The sequence below is a fragment of the Gymnodraco acuticeps genome, unplaced genomic scaffold, assembly GCF_902827175.1.
Source record: "Gymnodraco acuticeps unplaced genomic scaffold, fGymAcu1.1, whole genome shotgun sequence".
Taxonomy (NCBI): domain Eukaryota; kingdom Metazoa; phylum Chordata; class Actinopteri; order Perciformes; family Bathydraconidae; genus Gymnodraco; species Gymnodraco acuticeps.
In genome coordinates, this window is record NW_022990583.1 from 2687297 (window position 1) to 2707615 (window position 20319).

The window sequence follows — 20319 nt, forward strand, 5'->3', positions numbered from 1 at the left end:
CCGTCCCAAAGCTTGCTGCTGTATTTACTCCCTCCATCTGACAGGAGGGAGCCTCGTTGAGCTGCGAGTGTGGCTACAGACGGAGTTCACTCCATCACGGAGGGGTAGGGTCGAGGGAGTGGTTTGGGATTGGGCCTTAACATGCATTTAAACAGTCCTTCGGCGCCACTCGATGACGTAGTATACTTGAAATAGAGTGCCTGCAGATCGGGTAGTGACCTTTATATACAGCCTATGGTAGTGACACATTGGTCATGTGTGTCACTACAAATAAGCTTTGTATAAAGTATACAAATAATAAAAATATTTTAAGCTCTACTTGTTGTGGATTCATCAAGTTAAGAGTTAGTTATTGCTATTTAACAGGTTTTAGATGTTTTTAGAAGGAATATATTTCAGCAGATTTGTATCACCCAGATTCCACCTTTTCTGTAGAATGACCCAGATGCTGTTTAAAAAACCAATGTGAGTTGCGTTTATCTTTACCCATGGATGCACAATAAGAACGGACCCATCTCGTCTGCCATCTCACGGAGCTGTAATAATGGATATATTGCACATGTTTGCTATAATTCATTATCATACTACATGGGCTGTATGATTAAATCTTGTACCGTAAATGTTGTATTAAATAAAGTTAATATTACTTATTATTATAAGTGCAATCATTCTTTCATGCTAAATGAAGCTCTGTTGCTTGGATATCACTAGATCCTGTTACAGCGTAATATAAGTACATAACGATTGATGTGCACATTAGCATAATGACTAGCTAGCCGCTAGCTGCTAACTGCCGCCTCGTTAATATCAAATCCATCATAATAACAAATCATTACCATGCTGTCATGAACGTGCGGTGCTGTTACGTGTACGTAAATTGACGTGCTTGATGTGAACGAGCATTTTGGTTTAAAGTTGCGCATGCGCTATGAGCGCACATACGGGTACTTCTCAGGCATGCCGGGTAATCTGTGACGTTTCGCTCTCTCAAAAGTTGGGCCATTTTATCATCATGCGCTAATGAGCAACTCTCATAGGAATGAATGAGGCCCCGCCTCCCACGCTGTATCCAGTTCTTATTATACATCCAAGACTCGAGCTGGTTTCTCCAAAATTACCTACCCCACCTTTAATTACAGGACGCGATCAACAAGTGGCATATGCAATGTATTTCCCCCTGTTGTCTGATTATATTGACATGGTTTTTGAAACGAAACATATTTTAATTTGAAAATTCCTTACCGGAAGTCATGGTTTTCTCTTGACCACCATGCCACCTGTGATGTGAGCAGGAATACATCCTCCACGCCGAGGTAACTTTTTTGAACTGCAGGTGAATAATTTAGCACGAAATGTATTCTCTTTAAAGTAAAAATGACTATGTTAAGAACTTTTGACTTTTCCGTACGATTGTTCGGCCAATGATGCTATCTAGAGTAAGGGTTTTGAAGAGTTAAAATGTATGACTTGTTTAGATGTTGCATTTGTCATCACTTAATAAACTTATTTTAAATCTTATTTAGTTAGGTTGAAAAATGCGAGGTCGTGTAGAATCGGACACAGGCCCGTCCGGTAAATAAGCAGATATTAGTAAATGTTAAACAAAACCGCTAATGGTAGCCGCCTGTCCTTCTCATGCAGACGGGGTGTCTGCCATGAAACAGTAATGGGTAATGTCCCACCTGTTTTTTAGCTGCTTCTCTCAAACAAAATTAACCTAGAAAGAGTTTTAAGAAGGCTCTAGCTCGAGTTTTTGTTCAAAGATACTTATTTACATCAAGTTAGTTTACAGTTAACACAATAATGTAAAGCCAATTAAAGTTGTTTCTGTTGAATTGTTCTCGTAAAAGTTAGCTGTTATGCTACACTCAATCTGCGAGATCCCTGGTCAATGCCACATGATTATTTCATAGTATTTTTTTCTTGTCTAAATAACTTCATATGAATAAGCTTCATGATATTGTCAAAATGTGCAGGACACTTTTGATCTGGAAAATGTATATAGCTAAACTACACAAATAGCAACCTGTGGGTCCCCTTTACATTTCTCAGCCTCTTTTTAAGTAAAAGAGATGACATTATTCCAATCCTTACATGCAGCCAGTAGTTGTTACAGGACCCATTATCCCACTTCACAAAGTACTCATTTGTATTATCTTGAACACAAATATCTGGTAAAATATGAAGGTGGCTTGTAGATTTGCTTTTTTTCACCAGAAAAAAACACAATAAACATTGATTGATTGATTGACAATGGTAACATTGAGTGGCTGGAAAAGCTGAAATATCATTAGCTATTTAGCAAGTGGACAAAAATGAAAAATTGCCTCTGGTAAAATCTCAGTGACAGCAGGATGGAGGTTTCCAGGAGAAGAATCCTCCAGAAGCATCTGGAGCCAGCCAGACCACTGCGCCGCTGCCTCCCTGCTGACACCGGTAAGTAGTTTGCATCAGTAAGTCAAACTTATAGGAATATATCAAATGTTTGAAATGTAAGATTATTCATAATAATGGCATGCTCATTTGAGAATTGTATCACTTCAGAGTCCAACATAAATGCTGCTACGTGTGCACAGGCACTGAGGGATGAGGAGGAGCATGAGGTAAGAAACCCCAAAGAACACAATATCTGAGGGTAGCAAATTACAATTATGGATCATTCTGTTTACTTTTTTTCCATGAATCATCTACAAATTGTTTTTAGAAAAGCAGCAAATTATCACATTTGAGACTTTGAAGCCACACAGTAGCTGTGTTTTTGCTTTAAATTGACTTCCACAATCATGGATAATCAAATTCTTTCCAATTTGTTTTCTTTCAATCGATAAGAATTTCAGCACTTCAATATTAGCATTTTCTCCTCATTAAAATCAATTCAATAAATGTAACGTCTGTTAAGAAGTGGATTACGACAACATAGACTGTTTTTAAAACAATTTTAATGTTCTTCTAATGTTGTGCTTGATAGACTCCTATTGGAATTGAGCAGTTCTGCAAGATTGTTAACCTCCACAAAAGAAAGAAGGTAAGGAACACCATGGTCTTGAGTCATGTTTTCATGACTATTGAAAAGCAGGTTAATATGCACAATAGCCAGGGCTGCACATAACTGGTGCGCAGGTGCGCATGCGCACCTCCGCCAAAAAAAGAGCACCGGGTCATTTGAAACAAAGCGCATTTGCGTACCAACATTGAGAAGGAGAGAGAGAAGAGAAAAGAGAAAATAGAGGAGAGATGAGAGAGAGAGAGAAGAGAGAGAAAGATATTTGCGAGTTGCATACATGTATGAACCATGATATGAACTCAGGGTCGGCCCGTAGCCCTGGCTAGATGTTCGCCTAGGGCGCCAGATCTGGGGAGGTGCTGCGCTGGCAGTTCTGGGAGGGAAAAAAAACATTTTGACCGTTGGGGCTCATCCTAATTTTCGGCCTTGATGTAACAATATTCATAATTAAGTAAATGTAACACCCTTTTCACCCCGGTTCCACCTTTCATTTGCCCTGTACGATGGGCGCTGTAAGTGATGAAAATGGGGGGTGTTGGCTTATCTGGCGCCCGCAGCTCACAGACAAAATGCGAGGGAGAGAGGGAGGGTGGTACCAGCGCTGTTGTTATTATAATCTGGTGCCGTGCTAGCTGCTCTAACGGAGATAAGAAGAAGATGTTTCTACAATAATGTGGAGGAGAGTCCTCTCCAGTCAGACTGATAACTACAGCTCAGTGAGGTAAAGGACTCTGAGTGTTTAGATAGTTAACTTTAGTCTAAATTCAAACGGTTTGGTCACAATTTATGTAAACACATATTTCCAAGGCACTCCTTTGTAATTCTTGGGATAAACAGGTTTTAAATCATTCCAATGTATACTATAGGACAGTAACCAAAAAATATCCTTTAAAACTGGAGATAAAAAAAAATGCATAAATAAATAAATGTTAAGGTAAAATAAGATATGAATGAACAACACAAATAAAATAAGTTACATTAATTTGTTATTGGCTATGGTAGGCTATTGGTTATGTTCACATACTTATTTGATTACATCCACTTGTCTAAGATGACAACAGAGACTTTCGACCCAAACCCAGCTGTTGACTTGTGGATGCAAGCAGCTAATCGCAGACTCAACCAGAGAGAAAGAAGTAGGCCTACATCATTAGCTACCATGTCTGACAGAGAGGAAGACACTGAGGAGAACAGTCAGGAGGGTAGTGATGCTTGTAGGATTACTGGTCGTGCTAATGTTGTCTTGTGTTGTGTTCACCTCTGCATGTGTGTTCTGTGTTCACCTCTGCATGTGTGTTCAGTACCGTGTGTCTGGCAAATAAAGTCAAGAGCCCCTCAAAAGTTACGGTTTATTTCATTTTAAGGATGAGCACCAAGCAACATCTCCAGGTGCTCCTTTGAGAACCAGGGCAAAAAAGTTATGTGCACCCCTGACAATAGCAATGTTTAATACACATGTATGTTCATTTGGAAGCTGGAGGCTAACCAGGGGAGGGAGGTAATTTACAGTAGTGGTTTGGCAAAATGCAAAACAAATAACAACCTGCTTTTGTCTGTCTTTTTATTTGCCTGATTTGATCTAATTTGATCTTCTTTTTTTAGTAGCTAGAATATCTTACAGCAGAGATGTTCTACTTGGTCTTTCAAGTTGTCCTGAAGCCAAGAAGAAGCCACCATTCTTGCCAGAGCACCCCATAGTCCTAATGGAAGCCGTAAGTTGGGTGTCCATATTCAATTCATGGCGGTACCCTCTTTAGATATGAAATGTGCTGTTTGCATTGATTAATGTTTGTATATCTTAACAGAGACATTTTGGGCCCTTCACGCCTCATGAAATGAGGTGTAATGGAGGAAATTAAGACATGTAAGTCGGAAGTATATTGTTTTGAAACTCCAGCAAATGAGACAAATGTAAACATTATAGTATTACAAATAATTTTTCAATATTCTTTTTTGTTTCTAGGGTGGCAGAAAGGCTCCACTCACCTTAACACATTTGCACAGGGGTTGAAAAACCAAAAACTGTTATTTTTCTTTTTTCTTATTGTTCTGGGTGAATTTAATTTAACATTTCTTATCTATTGCATGTTTGTTCTTTTTGGAATGAGACAGTTTGAAGTGAAATTGTACCAAGATATATGACTAAACGCCACTTTATTTGCCTAAGTATAAGTACTTCATTGTATTTACCTCTCTGATGTGTGAGATTTTGACTAGAGTGAAGTATTTACATTTTGTAAAAATGTTTTAAAAATATATTAATGGCTATTAAACCGCTGAATAAAATATTTTTTGACAACCGTTTTGTGTGATGGCATTTTTTGTTGTTGCATGTAATTAAATGTAAAGCTGGACTATATATATATATATATATATAAATATGATATTCTTTTCTTTTCATATTTACAGTATTACGGGCAGTTGCACTGTCTAATGAAATTCTTACGCTCAGCTCCACACTTAAATATTTAGAAACTATACATACAAACAAAAGATAAAAACTACCATTAGACATTTAAAAAAAAGTAATCATCCATTAAAAAAAACTCCTATCTCAGAATAAAGTGATACAACTAAAAATATATATGAATCTTTCAAATAACTGTATAATATTTTGTTCTACAAACACCACACAATTGTCGAGTAAACTCTTCAGTTTTATGTATTTTTACGGGTCTTTTAGATGTTGGATTTCTGGTCCTCAAATCTTCTAAGGAATCGTTTTTGCATCAATGGAATGTCAGGTTTTTATTTTTCAACTTTAACATTGAACATTTGAATACAAAATGAATTGCAGGTTAGTACTCAATGTAATGGCAACGAGAAACAAGAACTGACATTTACTCTTTTATTAATGTCCAAAGGTTACCTGAATGTAAACAATGGTACAATAAATGTGTTCTGTACAAAATTAGAGTTTGGATAATATGTAAAATGTTGATGTTATTTTGTATACAAATTCCTGTGGTGGGCCATGCCCTCTGACGCAGACCCATGTGAACAGTAGCAACCGGTCGGTGAGGTCGTGACGACGCTCGTGACGTGATGGACGTCACGTCATTGTGGGCAGGATGCTCGTGTTACGGTGTCGACATCAATACAGAAAGCGAAATTAACTGTCAGGGAAAGAGGAATCGGCAGTCAAACAGCAACATACTAAAGGTACATTTCTATCTGGTGTTTATATTGTAGCTTTGTTTGTTCTATTGGCTTATATCAAGGGGAAAGATGGACCCATATGATTTGTCTGTCTCTATCCCCCCGCTGAGATCAAGTGCTGTGCGCTGCATTGAATCTACGCCGGGTTGTTAATAATTTCTAAAATATGTCTTAATTGTGTTGAAAGTTAGTCTGACTCCTCACCTCATGTAAGATAATACCGTGTGTAATTGTAACGATCAGTGTTGTTAGAGGTTGGGTTTGTTCTCGGTTACTGAATAGTTTTGTTGGGACATCGCTTCCTTTTTTCGGCTTTTCCAGGAAGATGAACCCAGAGGAAGAGAAACGGGCCACGCCATGCAGCAGGTGAGCAGTTTCAAAGGTTAACCCCTAGGTAAAAGTATTGTTTTAAAGGGTATGTGTTGAAACACTATATATTTACTCTATGGAACCAACGTTTATTTTGAATGGTGAAAATAGGTTGACAGGATGTTATGTAATTGTCCTATAACGCCACCCTATTAGTTTACTATCAAGCACATACGATGTTGGTACTGGATACGTTATTTTACAACATTATTTAAATGCCAGTACTCCATTCATAGGCTACCTTGTTTACAATGAATACAGCGTAAATTCTCCTTGAAGGGTAATTCCACCTAATTATCATTTGTTCCCTTATTACATTCTTGTGTTAGGTTCACCTTGCTTAAATGAATGTATTCCATTCTGTGTAGAATATAATACAGTTCAACAGCACCAGGGTTTCAAAAATAACCCACAGGGAGAAAGGATGTATTGCAGGAGTGCAGTAGTTTTATCTAAGTGTACTTTATAATACTTATTGGCATCTCAGTGTATGTATAGTATGTGAATATCCTTTTTTCGTAGTGAGATTTTGCTCACTTGTGATTTGAAATGTGGCAGCCCTGACAAAATATAGAAACATTTTTGTATGTTCTATTCAAAGCATTGAAATGTCTAATTTGATAATAGTGCACAACCTAAAATCAGTCATACTTACATACACTCTCCTCTGTTATATTATATTGGACACCATTTTTGACATCCTGAATACTTTTTAAATTGGAGTGTTTACATGATGTGTTCTTATTCACACATTTAACATATTTATTTGTAATATTTACATTGTACACATGTTTTTTTAGACGTTATATATTAATGGTCATGGGTACTTTTTATATATTTTTATCAATATATAATGTTACATCTGGCTAGATAATAAAGGGTTAAGTAGGAAAATAAGTCTTGATTGAAGTGACCTTCCTTGGAGAAGTCCAAATCACAGAATTGTTTTCCCAGTTATTAAGGGAAGTGAAACCTAATTGCAATCATTCTTATAATCAGACCCTTTTCAATTATTTGATTCCCCCTTTAAGCCCTGTTTTTGTTCACAACCCACACCTGGATGTAATGAAAGATGACGTCCTCTACCACTTCGGGTTGGGAACAGCAACTCACAACCTACCTGCCATGTTTGGTGATGTCAAAGTAAAGATTCTTATTACATTCATTTGTTTAAAAAAAATGACCTCTATAATTGTCTTCATTGTGCTAAAATGTGTGTTTTTTGTGTGCTATCTTTCAGTTTGTGTGTGTTGGAGGCAGTCCATGGAGAATGAAATCATTCACTGAGTATATTGCTGCTGAGATCCGTATGGAAGACCCCGAGTCAGAGTACCCAAACATCTGTGCTGGAACGGACCGCTATGCTATGTACAAAGTTGGCCCTGTGCTGTCTGTCAGTGTATGTAAGACCTACGATTGCTTTGAAATAGTAGTATTCTTAATAAGCAATGTACATAGTATGGACTATAAAGTACTTTGATATTCTAACTACATATATTTGAAAAATTGTGTTGTGTTGTGACTTGTCTGTGCTTTATTTTGCAGCATGGGATGGGCATCCCATCTATTGCCATAATGTTGCATGAGCTAATAAAGCTCCTCCATCACGCTCATTGTGAAGATGTTACAATTGTACGTATTGGAACGTCGGGAGGAATAGGTAAGCAAATTATTAGAAATATATTTTCTGTTACCTGAATGCCTGAAAATAGCTCTGGTAATCAATGAATGAATATCATTGTTACGTTCATAAAAGTGATGCAAGTTTTCCAGTCAATCTGTACATTAATTTAATGAAGAAATTACTTGACTAAGATTCTGTGTGTGGTCAAATGTATTTGCCCTAATATGGGTTACTTTGGTAATATACAGTAGTTGATGACATTGAGGTAACCGTTATTGTCCACAAAGACATGTTCATTTGGTTTTACCACGAGAGGGAGCCAAAGTCTCTTAGATTTTGGATTGGTTGCTATCAGGCCTGATGGTATTTCTCCAGTTTTTAGATAACTGGAATTTCCGTCTTTATTTTTTAAAGTGAGTTATTCATATTTAGTCTGAAATGTTCCTTTTCTTTATTTGTTTGTGTCACAAACCATTGGATTTGACCATGCGGCTTATATTTGAAGTCCACATATATAATTAAAGGTCCCATGTCATGCTTTTCCGGTTATTAACCGTCCCCTTGTGTGTTATGTAGCTTTTTATGCATGTAAACGGTCTGCAGAGTCACAAACTCTCAAAGTACACCCTGTAACGAGTAAAACTCTAACACAGAAAATACCTGTCTATGCTGCCCCAGAACGCCTCGTTGGGGAAGGGGGGGGGGGGGGGGGGGGGGCAGGAGCTCCAACAAGCCGTTTAGGACAGAGAGTGAATACACATACTATACAGAGATGCTGTATGAGAAACCAATGTGAGTTTGGAAAATTGCACAATATAAATCTATTTTAGTAGACCTCAACAATGGAATTATGATCAGTAGAAATGGCCATGACATGGGACCTTTTAAATAAGGGTATATTGTGATTTGTAGTTTAAGCAGACTATATATGACAAATTGACCTAAAGACATGCAGTATATTACTTAAAATCAATAAATAAAAATGTCTTCGGATTTGTTTCATTTTTTAATGAACGTGAACAATGATGCTTATTTTACTTAATATATAATGTGTCAGTCAGTGTTTCATACATATATTAAACTCACTTCTTCATTGCAGCTTTTTGTACTTTCTGATTATAAATGTATAGCTTATCTCCGTTCACATTTTTGGTGTTCAGGGCTTGAGCCTGGCACAGTTGTTGTCACCAAGAAGTCTATGGATGCCACCTTCCTGCCCAAGTTTGAGCAGGTGATCCTGGGGAAGACCGTGGAGCGTAATACTGATCTGGACCAATGCCTGGCTGAGGAGCTGTTGCAGTGCAGCAAGGAGCTCAACCAGTTTGAGACAGTGATAGGCAACACCATGTGTACACTGGATTTCTATGAAGGTATGACCTTTGATGCATTGATTTGTTGATTACCCCTGTGTTCATTATTTCAGCTATAACCAGCACGGCCCCTAGTAGACCCCCCCCCCCACACACACACACACACACACACGCGCACACACACACGCGCACACACACACACGCGCGCGCACACACACACACACACACACACACAACAACAACACAGACTATAACACCCCTTGCTGTTAAATACCAACCAACTATGTGCAATATGTGCTATATATATGCCGTTAATAACTGTGCAATATATACCTGGCTGCTAAATCCTAAGAACTGTTACACGATGTGTATTTTGTAAATTGTGTAACTTTTTTTTTTATTCATTATTTATTATTTTGTAACTTCTTTTTTTTACTTTAATACTTTTTAATGCATGGTTCTACTTAACATTAAGCTGTCTTTGGCTCTTTTTATGTTGTAACAATGTACATTTCCCCTCTGTGGGACTATAGGTATTCTGATTCTGTAATGTTAATCTTTTCTGTCTGACCAATCACCCACGCAGGGCAAGCCCGTCTGGATGGGGCATTCTGCTCCTACACCGAGAAGGATAAACAGGACTACCTCAAAAAAGCCAGTGAAGCAGGAATCTGCAATATAGAAATGGAGTCATCAGTTTTTGCTGCCATGTGCAAACTGAGTGGTCTTCGAGGTGAGCAAATATAACAGCATTACTGAATATTATAGCTGACAATTGTCACTATATTGAAACACAGAAAGTTGTCTTTGCCTCGTTGAGTTTCTAACATGTATTTCTTGTTGTGTAAAGCGGCTGTGGTTTGTGTCACGTTACTGGATCGTCTGAAGGGGGATCAGATGAACGGCTCTCATGAAGTTCTTCAGAGTTACCAACTACGTCCTCAGATACTGGTCGGAAACTACATTAAGAAGCTGTTAAAGGCCAAAGCAGGACGTAGCTGCAACAGTGCAACAGTATAAGCTGCAATGATTCAGCTTTAAAAAAAAAATGTTATCCTGCTCTCACCAATAGCCATATATTACCTTTATTACCTCCAGAATAATGACTTAAGAAGTAATGCCTATTTATTTATCCTTGGCAAATATTAAGTTGGTCTATTTCACTGTTTTTAATAAAATCCATTACACTATATCACTTTTGATTCCTATTCATTTTGACTTAAATGTTGTGGAGCAGCTTAATTAGTCATCATTAGTACTGCCTATTTCTTTTGTTGATATATATGATATGATAAATATAATATTCCTGAATCGTTTTAGTTAAGCAAAACTACCTCAAACGGTAATTAGAGACATGTTCCATGAAAACTACACAGCAACTAAATGTAACTTAATAATGCGAAAATAAAGTGAATGTCACATCATTATTTAATTCTAAATAATGAAGTTGTCTGTCTCATCAGATTTTACATTATCCTATTGCTTTTTCTCAGTGCAAGGAGACCTTTGTGTAAGCTGAAGGTTTGTTGCATGATCAGCATCATGAACACTGCAGGCTACTCTTTAAAATTACAGTGAAGTTCTTGAAGATGATCTCTCTTGAAACATTAATTTGGTTCATGAAATCATCCTTTCCCCTAAACCTATGCAAACATAAGAACATTTTCCTCCTATATTTTGCTAAACCAGCTTACCATTTGAACCTCCTTAACCGTTTTGCTAAATCCATTGAGGACCGTGAAGATAATTACTTTTAAAACTGGTCTCTATGTGTTCAACTTGAATTTGTATCTTCTATAATAAACAATTTCAGAATTTTGTGGCACATTTTTCCAAGTAAAAGCCTAACTACTCCACACTATTACAGCAAAACTTCAAAAAAACATCACAAGTTCACATTTGATGGTCTGACTAAAAACAAGAGTCACATTTAATATTAGTTGGTGAAATAGTCATTCAACAAATTATGATCAGATCTGTTGTTCCTTCTTAATGCCATGAACCCATTTCAATCAGAATTGGCTGGATTGCTGTGGACATAATTCGTATGCATGTGGAGCAAATTATACTCAAGTATCAGGCTAACAAGTATCCGGTGTGGAGAACATATCGACCTCCTCCAAGGATGCTTGAAACCGCTTTGCGCGTCAGAGCAAGAGAGGAGGGGCTGTTGCGCGCTCCCGTGCGTGCGTGCCCACCCTTTCCCATCCGATCCTACTCAGATCTATTCGCTGACTCAGTGCCTTAAGCAGCATCACCGTTCACCTGAAGAGAGCTACAGCCTGCTCTGCGGAGAAATACATCAGCCATGGCCAAAACAGCAACCGGTAAGCGTGTTTCAGCTGCTCTCGTTAGAAATGATGCATGCATGGATGGATGATGGATGGATGGATTGATGGACTTGTGACATATTATTTCTGCTTGAGCGCGGGTCGGCCCGGTATTGTCTAGGTGGTCGTGCTTTTGTAATGGCTCCACTCAGACATATTGTATATTTAAAACAAAAATGACCCACCTTGATATATGTATCAAGGGTACGCCTATTGTCCCAGCTAAAGAGTCAATGACAGAAAGGATAAAGGTTTACAAGCCAAACATCTTCGTCATTACAGAAATGTGTCCTCCATTATCTTCATCTGCGTCAATGTGACTTTATTTGCTTTGATCGTATATTGTGTAACAGTTTTGTAATTAGATGACACGGATTGGCCTTTGACAGCTTTATTTACTACGCCGTACCTGCGGTTCATGCTACAGCGGCCCCAACATGCAGCATAATGCAGACGGACCCCACCCAAGATGCTGTGCTGCCGACCTTTTAGCAGACAACGAAGCTGAGAGGAATCCATCCCTCTGAATTTTATACCACTTATATGTTGTTATTCAAAACGTGTTTTTAAGACCCTAAACCTCTCCTGAAAGGTTGTTTAATCCGATTATTCATTTAGGATTGCTCCTAATCTCAGTGCCTTTCTTCCCTTATGTCTTTCTTGCCTAGGATGCATCACAAGCTGTGACGGATGGGCTGCCATGTATTTTGCACACAAAAAAAATACCCTACTGGCATTTGAATAAAGAAAATGTAGCGTAGGAGTTAGCATTTGTATTAACCACAGATAAGACTGTAGCCTGCATTAGTCATCTCCACTGATGGACAGTTATTGTTAGGCCTTGGGTTTAGCATATTTGTTTTCAGGGATTTGTTTAGTGTCTTGTAAAAATATATTTAGCATTAGTAAGGCCATAAGAAACCATTTGGTCCCCTTAAGTACAGCAGGGTGTGCAGGCTGGCTTTATTATGGTATGTGTGGTGGGGTGGAGGAGGAGGCAGGTGCATGGCAGGGTGGGAGGCAGGCCAGCCCTGCAGCAAGGGGCCGCTGCACACACCGGCCTTTGCAGCAGAAGGCATAGCAGCACTGACAATCTGTAGTCCTCCATGACAAGCCATGTGGGCACTTTGTCAAATACTGCGGGGACCATGGAAAAAGTGACATAAATTGCACAGGAAATTTAAAATAGCTTGAAAGGAACTGATGAAATCAAATCAACGCAGATGTATGAAAGACCTGACCATTTATCAGCTGTTTTTGACAGCTATGCAGCAACATCAATAAGGAGAAGATAAGACACAAGCTTCTTATTATTGTGATCATAAACTGTGAGTTCACCCGGAAATTATTAACTTGACACAGAAGCCTGTCATCACCCAGATTGCAAGAGGATTCAAGACAGAGCATTCCTGTGTCATGATTCAAATGAATCAGACATTGTTTAACGAGAATATCAAAAATATATAATCATAGACCGCATGATCATCAATCAGAGTTATCATAGGATGCTAAACGTTTCATTTAGTCTTTATCTGGATATCTGTCAAGCATATTTATCAATTTTACGTTTTTCAGGCTGTCTGTTTCTGTTTTTACAAGTAACATAGAGAGTCTCACCAGAATGCTATTGTGTCTTTTCTTCTCACAGCATATAAAGAGAAGATGAAGGAGCTGTCCGTCCTCTCCCTCATCTGCTCCTGCTTCTACCCAGAGACACGCAAGACACTTGTGTGTGAGTTTGAAGGTACGTATCAGCTCAATAATGTATTATCTTCTGGATCAAAAAGTCTCCCCCCAATGGATGTTTTATCTTTCCTGAAAATACAGATGATTGTAATAATGACATAATGTTGGACTTATAAATTGTCATAATTGTCTTATTTACAGACATGGAGGTGAAAGCTTTGAACAAGCGAGCTTCTGGCCAGGCCTTTGAGGTGATTCTCAAGCCTCTGTCTCCAGTGTCAGATGTGGCTCACAACCTCCCCTCACCCCCAAAGAGGGCTATTTCTTTGGAGGACATTGAGAAGAAACTGGAGGCTGCTGAGGACAGGAGGAAGGTAAGCATTTAACCTGTTTTGAAATAGCTTTAGGTTTTTGAAATGGAAAGATGAAGCACAGATTGGATGTCAAACCAGTCAAAATCAATCAATTGGTCTTGTTTTTGTTTTTAGTATCAGGAGGCCCAGGTGATGAGGGCTTTGGCAGAAAAGCGTGACCATGAGAGGGATGTGTTGCTAAAGGCCATGGAGGAGAACAGCAACTTCAGCAAGATGGCTGAGGAGAAGCTCCAGTATAAGATGGAGCAGATCAAGGAGAACCGTGAGGCCCATTTGGCAGCCATGCTCGAGCGTCTACAGGAGAGGGTGAGAAATGCAGAGATATCAGTTTTTTTTATTTTTCCTCCAAGCCTGAGTATAATCAGGTTTGGGGCACCATCTGATGACTAATGTTGTACTTTCTGTTGCGGTGTGTTTAGGAGAAACATGCAGCTCTGGTGCGCAAGAACAAAGAGCTGAGGGAAGAGCTGACAGCATGATCCATCAACGTCCCGTCATCAAACCCCTCCCTCTTCCTTGCCCTGCCCTCTCTCTCCTCAGAAAATACCTAAATCTGGAGGCTGAGAGGTCTGAAGATCTTACCACCACATCACACCACACCTCACCACCAGTACTCACCACTATCAGTATTATCAGTGGATACAAACATCAATAACAACCATCTAGAGAGTTGAATGGAGTTGTTGATTTAACAGAAAATTTGAGATTATGGCTTTTATTTTGTAAATACTTTTCCTTAAAAAGTCTTTCTTTCTTTCTTTCTTTCTTTCTTTCTTTCTATCTATCTATCTGTCTATCTTTGATGGTAGGTCAAGTACATGCAAAGATTGTACTGTACTGCACTGTACAATTTCAAACATTTTGTTTGTGATTGATTAATATTTCAGTTCTTGAAATTTGACTATACAACCATTTTCTTGTGAAAGCCGTTGGTGTTGTGAGTTGGCTGTAGACTGGCATTTGCAGTGTTTTCTGATGATGTCATGATGATGATGTTTCTGTGTCTTTGTGAAGAATGACGGACGGTGTAGCTACACCACAGGCTCCTTTTGAGATATCAACGTATCCTATCTGTATCTTCCTCACGCACACCCACTCATTCTCAACACGCACGCTTTGAACTTAACAATACGCCACAGATCCATAAAGTGTCCACCTCCTCTGAAATGAGCTTGATAACGAACTAGAGAGGGCCTTTTTTGTTATTAAGAATATATTTTCCCAATGGGAGTTTATACACTTGCAGATTCCCAGTTACCCTAAAAACAACATTTCTCAATGAATCCATCTTCAGCTAAGTACTTAGCTCTGTTATATACACAGTATTTGGGCACTATGCTCTTGAATGTTTTGACACCAGACTGGTACCATGCAAATTGTCTTGGACAGTGCAATTTGCTGTTGCTCCCACCTTGATATTGATAGTGTGAACATACGAATGTCTGTGTGGGTGTGTATGAATGCTAATTTACCACAATGCACCATTAGCCTCTGCTCTCTTTAGGGGATTAGATGGAGAATGGATGCAGAATGCTTTACATTCAGCACCTGAAATAGTATCTTTTTAATATCAATGCCACTGATATCTGCCTGCATCCTCTGCTGCTTGTGTTTCTCCCTTCATATATTTCTCTGTGAAAGCTTTGCTGAATAAAGGTTTGAGGTTCTGTGAACATGGCATGCACCATCTAATAGTTTTCTGTGCTAAAAGAAGAGGGAAAATGTAAATTGCCAAATAAAGTAACCAGTTATCTACACATCATGAGAATCACCGTCTTCCCTAGTTGGTTTTTGATGAATACATTCGGTATACTGTAGACTCTTTTTGGCATAGTTAAAACATATAGTCCTATTCCTTGAGGGTTAGATTTACATTAAACATATACAATAATTATCAGGTACGCATAAGACAAGTTGTTCCACTAGGTGGCAGTGACACCAAAGACACCAAGCTGGAGCCCATACCAATAGAAAAGTAGGCCAAAAAAAACAAATATGCCCAATCCTTATATTGAAGAAATACACTTGTAAAAAAAAAAATGATACAAATTACAGATAAGGTGTGTTTGATATGTTATGAAAGTAATGATTTGTAATTTAAATAACACCCTCATCCAGAAGGAGGAGGGTTTGTGTCATTCATCAACACTCAGAACATCGAATGCAGACACTTTTATATACATGTTTGAAATTGACTTATATTTCAAAGGAAGACTATATACAGTTTTGTAAAAAAATTAAGAGACCACTCCAAATGTTTCTTAAATCTCAATCTCTACATGTATCGCCGCCATTCCATTACAGTGTCTGTTGAATTCCCACACAGAGAAATGTTGTCAGTAGTTTATAGAATAACATTTAATTTAATTGTACTCAAACACATTACTTTAAATAGCAAAACCAGAGAAACTGATAATGCTGCAGTGGTCTTTTCATTTTTTCCAGAGCTGTATACATATTTCATAAATAGCGTGTGGCCCAAGCCTTGAGAAACAAATTACAGCCTGCCCCTCCTGGAAGCCCGAGGTGTTGCATGGATGCATAAAACTGAGTTACGAATAAACACTAACACCTAAATAAATCAGTGATTCTCAGATTGTCCCAAAAATAACATCATACTGGACAGTGATTTATAGCTCCAGCTGTCTGGTGTATTGTTGTTACTTTTTAACCTCTTTCTTACAATGTCCCCATCCTGTTCACACTATTGTCTCCGTTTCAGACCAACCCAGGCTGGTGAGGTCAGGGCAACATTGTAAAGGATTTCCTCTGACTCTTAATGATTTCCTGGGTATTCATAGGGGCAACAATGCTCTCAGATTCGGTTACTTACCTGGCACACAGTAAAGGAATGCCTTTCAGTCAATAACTGGGACTTATTATCTCATGATTAACTTCCACTGGACTGAAACAAAAATGCACCTGCAGATTATATGTCATAAGGGAAGATAAATTCATAATCACTCGGAAGGCTGTAAGTCTGCATATATAAGGAACAAATATCAACCTCTTATACATTAGGCAATCAGACTGTAAAGGAGCAAATGCAACATGTTTTAAACTTTTTACACAATTTATTGGTACAAAAATATTACAAATAGATACAAGAAGGCAAGTTTCAAATGTTCAAGTGGTTAGTTTTCCAATAATGGCACATATTAAATGTTTGTTTAACGCCACAAGTTCTCATACCACTAAAGATGAAGACCAAATTAAGTGACATTAGTTAAAAACAGACATCCGCCATTGACAAATGTAGAAGGTTCAGTGTGTGGTCTACAACACATTACCTCTACATCTGTGCTTACAGTAAATCTATTCATGGCCCATATGTCACGTCATGTATTCAGTTCTCAGCCCCGTGGACAGTGCATGTTAACAAATTTAGTGAAACATAGACTAACATAAAATCATTTATAATTCCTTTCTTTAGAGTAATGACATACTGAGGACGATCTCTCCAACTTATTCTGTATATTTAATAAAATAAATTCAGCTTGCTTTGTTCCCCTGTGTTTTATTGCTATGAGGCAGGTTGTCCGCCTAGTCTATGGTGGTGGGCACAGCTCAGCTGTTGCCTTCAGTCCAGTTGTTCAGAAGGCCCCAATTTCCGTACCCCACGGCCTGTAGGGCTTTGAGAGGGTGGAGGAGGGGCTCACTGTGCCGAGGGCTGTCGGGGACACTAGGGGGAAAGCACCGAAGGAGAGGGGGAAGGCCGACAGCGAGGAGAGGGATGAAAGGAGTGGGGGCGAAAACTTGGATGTTGGCACGGACAGACTGAGGGTCAGCGAGCCGTTCGGGGGCACCCTGATGTTCTCTATGTGGGGCATGACACCCAGTCTGGAAGTCCCAGATGCCTCGCTGGAGGGGGAGGAAGATGTGGAAGAAGAAGAGGAGGAGGGTGGGCTACTTTTGCTTCTGGATGCAGGTGTCCTGCCCAGAGGGTGTTGTAGGAGTAGGGGGTGGTGGAGATGGGCATGGGCAGTCCCGTATGCTGAGCCCCAGGCTAAGTGTTCCAGTCCAGTGTGCACCTCCCTCTGAGAGGCGTAGTTGCTGAGGTGGGACACCAAACGTACACGCAGGGGGTCTGTCCCATCCCGGCCTTCGATAATGCTCAGGTAGCGAGCTGTCTCTGCCAGGCACTCCCTGAAGCCAAGAGAGCGGTAATCCTTAGCGAGTGCATGAGCCTCAAAGAAACCTGTCGGGAGAGGATCAGTGGGGTTAGACATGTGATTCATAGCAGACGCATTTTCAATTAGGGAATCATAGCATTCATTTGGACAGCCAAAGAAAGGGTATGTTACCTTTGCCACCAGATGCATGAAGCATCTTTAAATGGTCCACAGTCATTTGTAAAATTTCAGCTTTTTCCAATTTAGCTGATCCCTATAAAAAGATGGAAAATACATTGTTACTTTTACAATACTGATATTTCCTATGCTGTGTTCATAGAAAAAACATAAATTGGCAAATATGAGCCTTCTCATAAGGAAAGAATGCAAGTAACGTTTACCTGTTTCTCAAAAGCACTTGGCACCAATCTTCTCAACTCTGACAGACTGCTATTGATTCTGTCACGTCTCCGTTTCTCAATAATCTGTCAATTGGAAAAAGACACAATGTAATGTAGGTCACGGCAGGGACACATTGGGATCAGCAGTGCTTAACTTGGCACCAAAAATAATGAGTTCTCGTACCCCTCTGCGTCTTTTTCTAGCTTGAACTTGGGTGGTTGTGGAGGGTGACATCGAGCCGTGAGAATCAAGTTGACTGAAAAGTAAAAGAAGCAAAATATATTATTTTGTTGAAACAAGACATAGCCCAGTTTCTCTGAATGTATCAACAATTCCAAGATAACTAATTCAACTTCACATAAAACCAAATAGAAATGTTGCATACGAATCTGCGTTTTTGCCAAAAAAACAAGTGAACTTACCCATTTTCGTCCCCACTATCCTTCTCCACCTCAATATTGTCGTCCAGGTCGCTCTCCGAAGAGCTGTAATTGTGGCTTCGCTTCATTTTGCTTCCAAGTAGACAGAGATCCAAAGTGTTGCTTTCAGGGACAGCTCCGGTGGTGCACTGACAGCAGAGGGTCTCAGCAACAGTTTAAACATCGGACCTGCTCTGATCATTCTCACACCGCGCACAGGGGGGCGGGACCCCAGAGGGGTGTGGGCGGTGCATGAAAAGATTTCAGCCTGTTAAAATTGCGCTGGCATTTGAATGACACATGCTTTACCAGAAAAATAATTTTGAAAAATCAAAGAGAGCTAGATATCAGAATCAGAATCAGAAACAGGTTTATTAGCAGGTAGGTTAACACACACGAGGAATTTTACTTGGTGTATACCATAAAACCACTATGTGCATACATAAAATATAACACAGATAGAAAACTATTTGAAGAAAACTATAATAACATAAAAATGTATAGTAAAAAAATAGCAGTATTTACATTGAATATGGTTGTAATCCTTGAAATAGAATTGAATAAAATATGTGCAGTAATAAAAAATCAAAGATATTGTATACATTGTGTGCATTAATGTAATGCATAGGGTCCATGATGTGGCTGAGGTGGGGCCGGGCCATGTTAATGAGGCCGGTAGCAGAGGGGATAAAGCAAAAACAAATGAATATTCAAAGTTTCATAATAAAAGCAGGATTTTTGTATAGAGAGTATGAGTCTGAGGCCTAGCAGCCTCCCGGCCCCCCCAGGTCCCCAGCCTCCCTGCTGAGACCCCCAGTTCATGAGCAACAGGCCCCATTATAGCAGGAACCCTCTTCTTCATTGGTGTTGTGGAGGACACACGGCCTATTAGCAGAGTGTGTTGTTCATTGTCTGCTGTCAGCTGTGTGGTTCCACAACAGCATTGATCAGACGGGAGGCCCAACATTAGTCAGTCGGCGTTGCCAGGCTCTCCTAGGAAACCCCCTCACCCAGTCACTGCAAACAGGTCAACTGACTGGCGCAGACAGACCTTCCCAGGGAAGCATTCATCCGCCGTGGGTGAAAACAGTGGGAAAAAAAATACTTTTTTTTTTTAAAAACATGCAACTTTTAATCAACTTTTTGTGAGCTCTGTGGTGTTCATATTTTTGTTACTCAGCCAGTGTTCTTGGGTCTGGTGGACCCACTGCCTTTTTGGGCTTCAATTCAACACAATCAAACTATTTTATGTTAAAATACTCAACAGATGTTTACTTCATCTCAATTACAAGCAATATAAACAGCATACATGGTTAATACCCTTTTACATTTGTTAGATCACATTCATGAATTAAAGTGAAAGACTGATGCTCAATCTCATCCTCTTCTTCAAAGTCACTGTCAGACTCAGAATTCTCAGAAATGTGATCCTCACATTCTGAAACCTCTTCCTCTTCCTCTACATAGTCATAACATGGTTCTCTCTCTTCCAGAATCATTTGCAAGGTCCTCTGAGCAGAGAATTGTTTG

The 20319-nt window shown here is 39.2% G+C and overlaps 4 protein-coding genes across 4 annotated transcripts; 3 read left to right on the forward strand and 1 right to left on the reverse strand.

Annotated features, from left to right (window-relative positions):
- Positions 1-1066: 1066 nt before the first annotated feature.
- gra (granulito) lies at positions 1067-4995 on the forward strand. Its single transcript, XM_034228025.1, is given in 7 exon segments — positions 1067-1313; positions 2345-2436; positions 2545-2603; positions 2969-3047; positions 4607-4716; positions 4810-4868; positions 4968-4995. Coding segments are annotated over 6 exon segments (417 nt in total). The 5' UTR covers positions 1067-1313; positions 2345-2354.
- A 1053-nt stretch (positions 4996-6048) lies between these two features.
- Positions 6049-10661, forward strand: upp1 (uridine phosphorylase 1). Its single transcript, XM_034227970.1, has 8 exons — positions 6049-6166; positions 6485-6529; positions 7564-7675; positions 7773-7931; positions 8078-8192; positions 9317-9526; positions 10053-10199; positions 10317-10661. The coding sequence occupies exons 2-8, from the start codon at positions 6489-6491 to the stop codon at positions 10484-10486; spliced, it is 954 nt and encodes a 317-aa protein (XP_034083861.1). The 5' UTR covers positions 6049-6166; positions 6485-6488; the 3' UTR covers positions 10487-10661.
- Positions 10662-11612: 951 nt separating this feature from the next.
- Positions 11613-15624, forward strand: stmn2a (stathmin 2a). Its single transcript, XM_034228389.1, has 5 exons — positions 11613-11793; positions 13445-13540; positions 13684-13856; positions 13971-14162; positions 14276-15624. Exons 1-5 carry the CDS (start codon positions 11775-11777, stop codon positions 14333-14335), a joined length of 540 nt encoding a protein of 179 aa, XP_034084280.1. The 5' UTR covers positions 11613-11774; the 3' UTR covers positions 14336-15624.
- Positions 15625-16910: 1286 nt separating this feature from the next.
- LOC117554044 (hairy/enhancer-of-split related with YRPW motif protein 1-like) lies at positions 16911-18952 on the reverse strand. Its single transcript, XM_034228256.1, has 5 exons — positions 18793-18952; positions 18554-18626; positions 18370-18453; positions 18161-18242; positions 16911-18054 (listed from the first exon to the last, which is right to left on the reverse strand). Exons 1-5 carry the CDS (start codon positions 18876-18878, stop codon positions 17450-17452), a joined length of 930 nt encoding a protein of 309 aa, XP_034084147.1. The 5' UTR covers positions 18879-18952; the 3' UTR covers positions 16911-17449.
- Positions 18953-20319: the final 1367 nt, after the last annotated feature.

Bases quoted from the DNA above. Each gene is read 5' to 3' on its own strand.
- upp1 (XM_034227970.1), top strand. From the start codon at position 6,489: ATGAACCCAGAGGAAGAGAAACGGGCCACGCCATGCAGCAG. The intron at 7,676-7,772 runs GTAAAGATTCTT...GCTATCTTTCAG, and splicing joins CCATGTTTGGTGATGTCAAA to TTTGTGTGTGTTGGAGGCAG. The intron at 9,527-10,052 runs GTATGACCTTTG...TCACCCACGCAG, and splicing joins TACACTGGATTTCTATGAAG to GGCAAGCCCGTCTGGATGGG.
- stmn2a (XM_034228389.1), top strand. The intron at 13,541-13,683 runs GTACGTATCAGC...TCTTATTTACAG, and splicing joins ACTTGTGTGTGAGTTTGAAG to ACATGGAGGTGAAAGCTTTG. The intron at 13,857-13,970 runs GTAAGCATTTAA...TTTTGTTTTTAG, and splicing joins CTGCTGAGGACAGGAGGAAG to TATCAGGAGGCCCAGGTGAT.
- LOC117554044 (XM_034228256.1), bottom strand. From the start codon at position 18,878: ATGAAGCGAAGCCACAATTACAGCTCTTCGGAGAGCGACCTGGACGAC. The intron at 18,627-18,792 runs GTAAGTTCACTT...TTTACTTTTCAG, and splicing joins GATAGTGGGGACGAAAATGG to TCAACTTGATTCTCACGGCT. The intron at 18,454-18,553 runs GTACGAGAACTC...TCCAATTGACAG, and splicing joins CTAGAAAAAGACGCAGAGGG to ATTATTGAGAAACGGAGACG.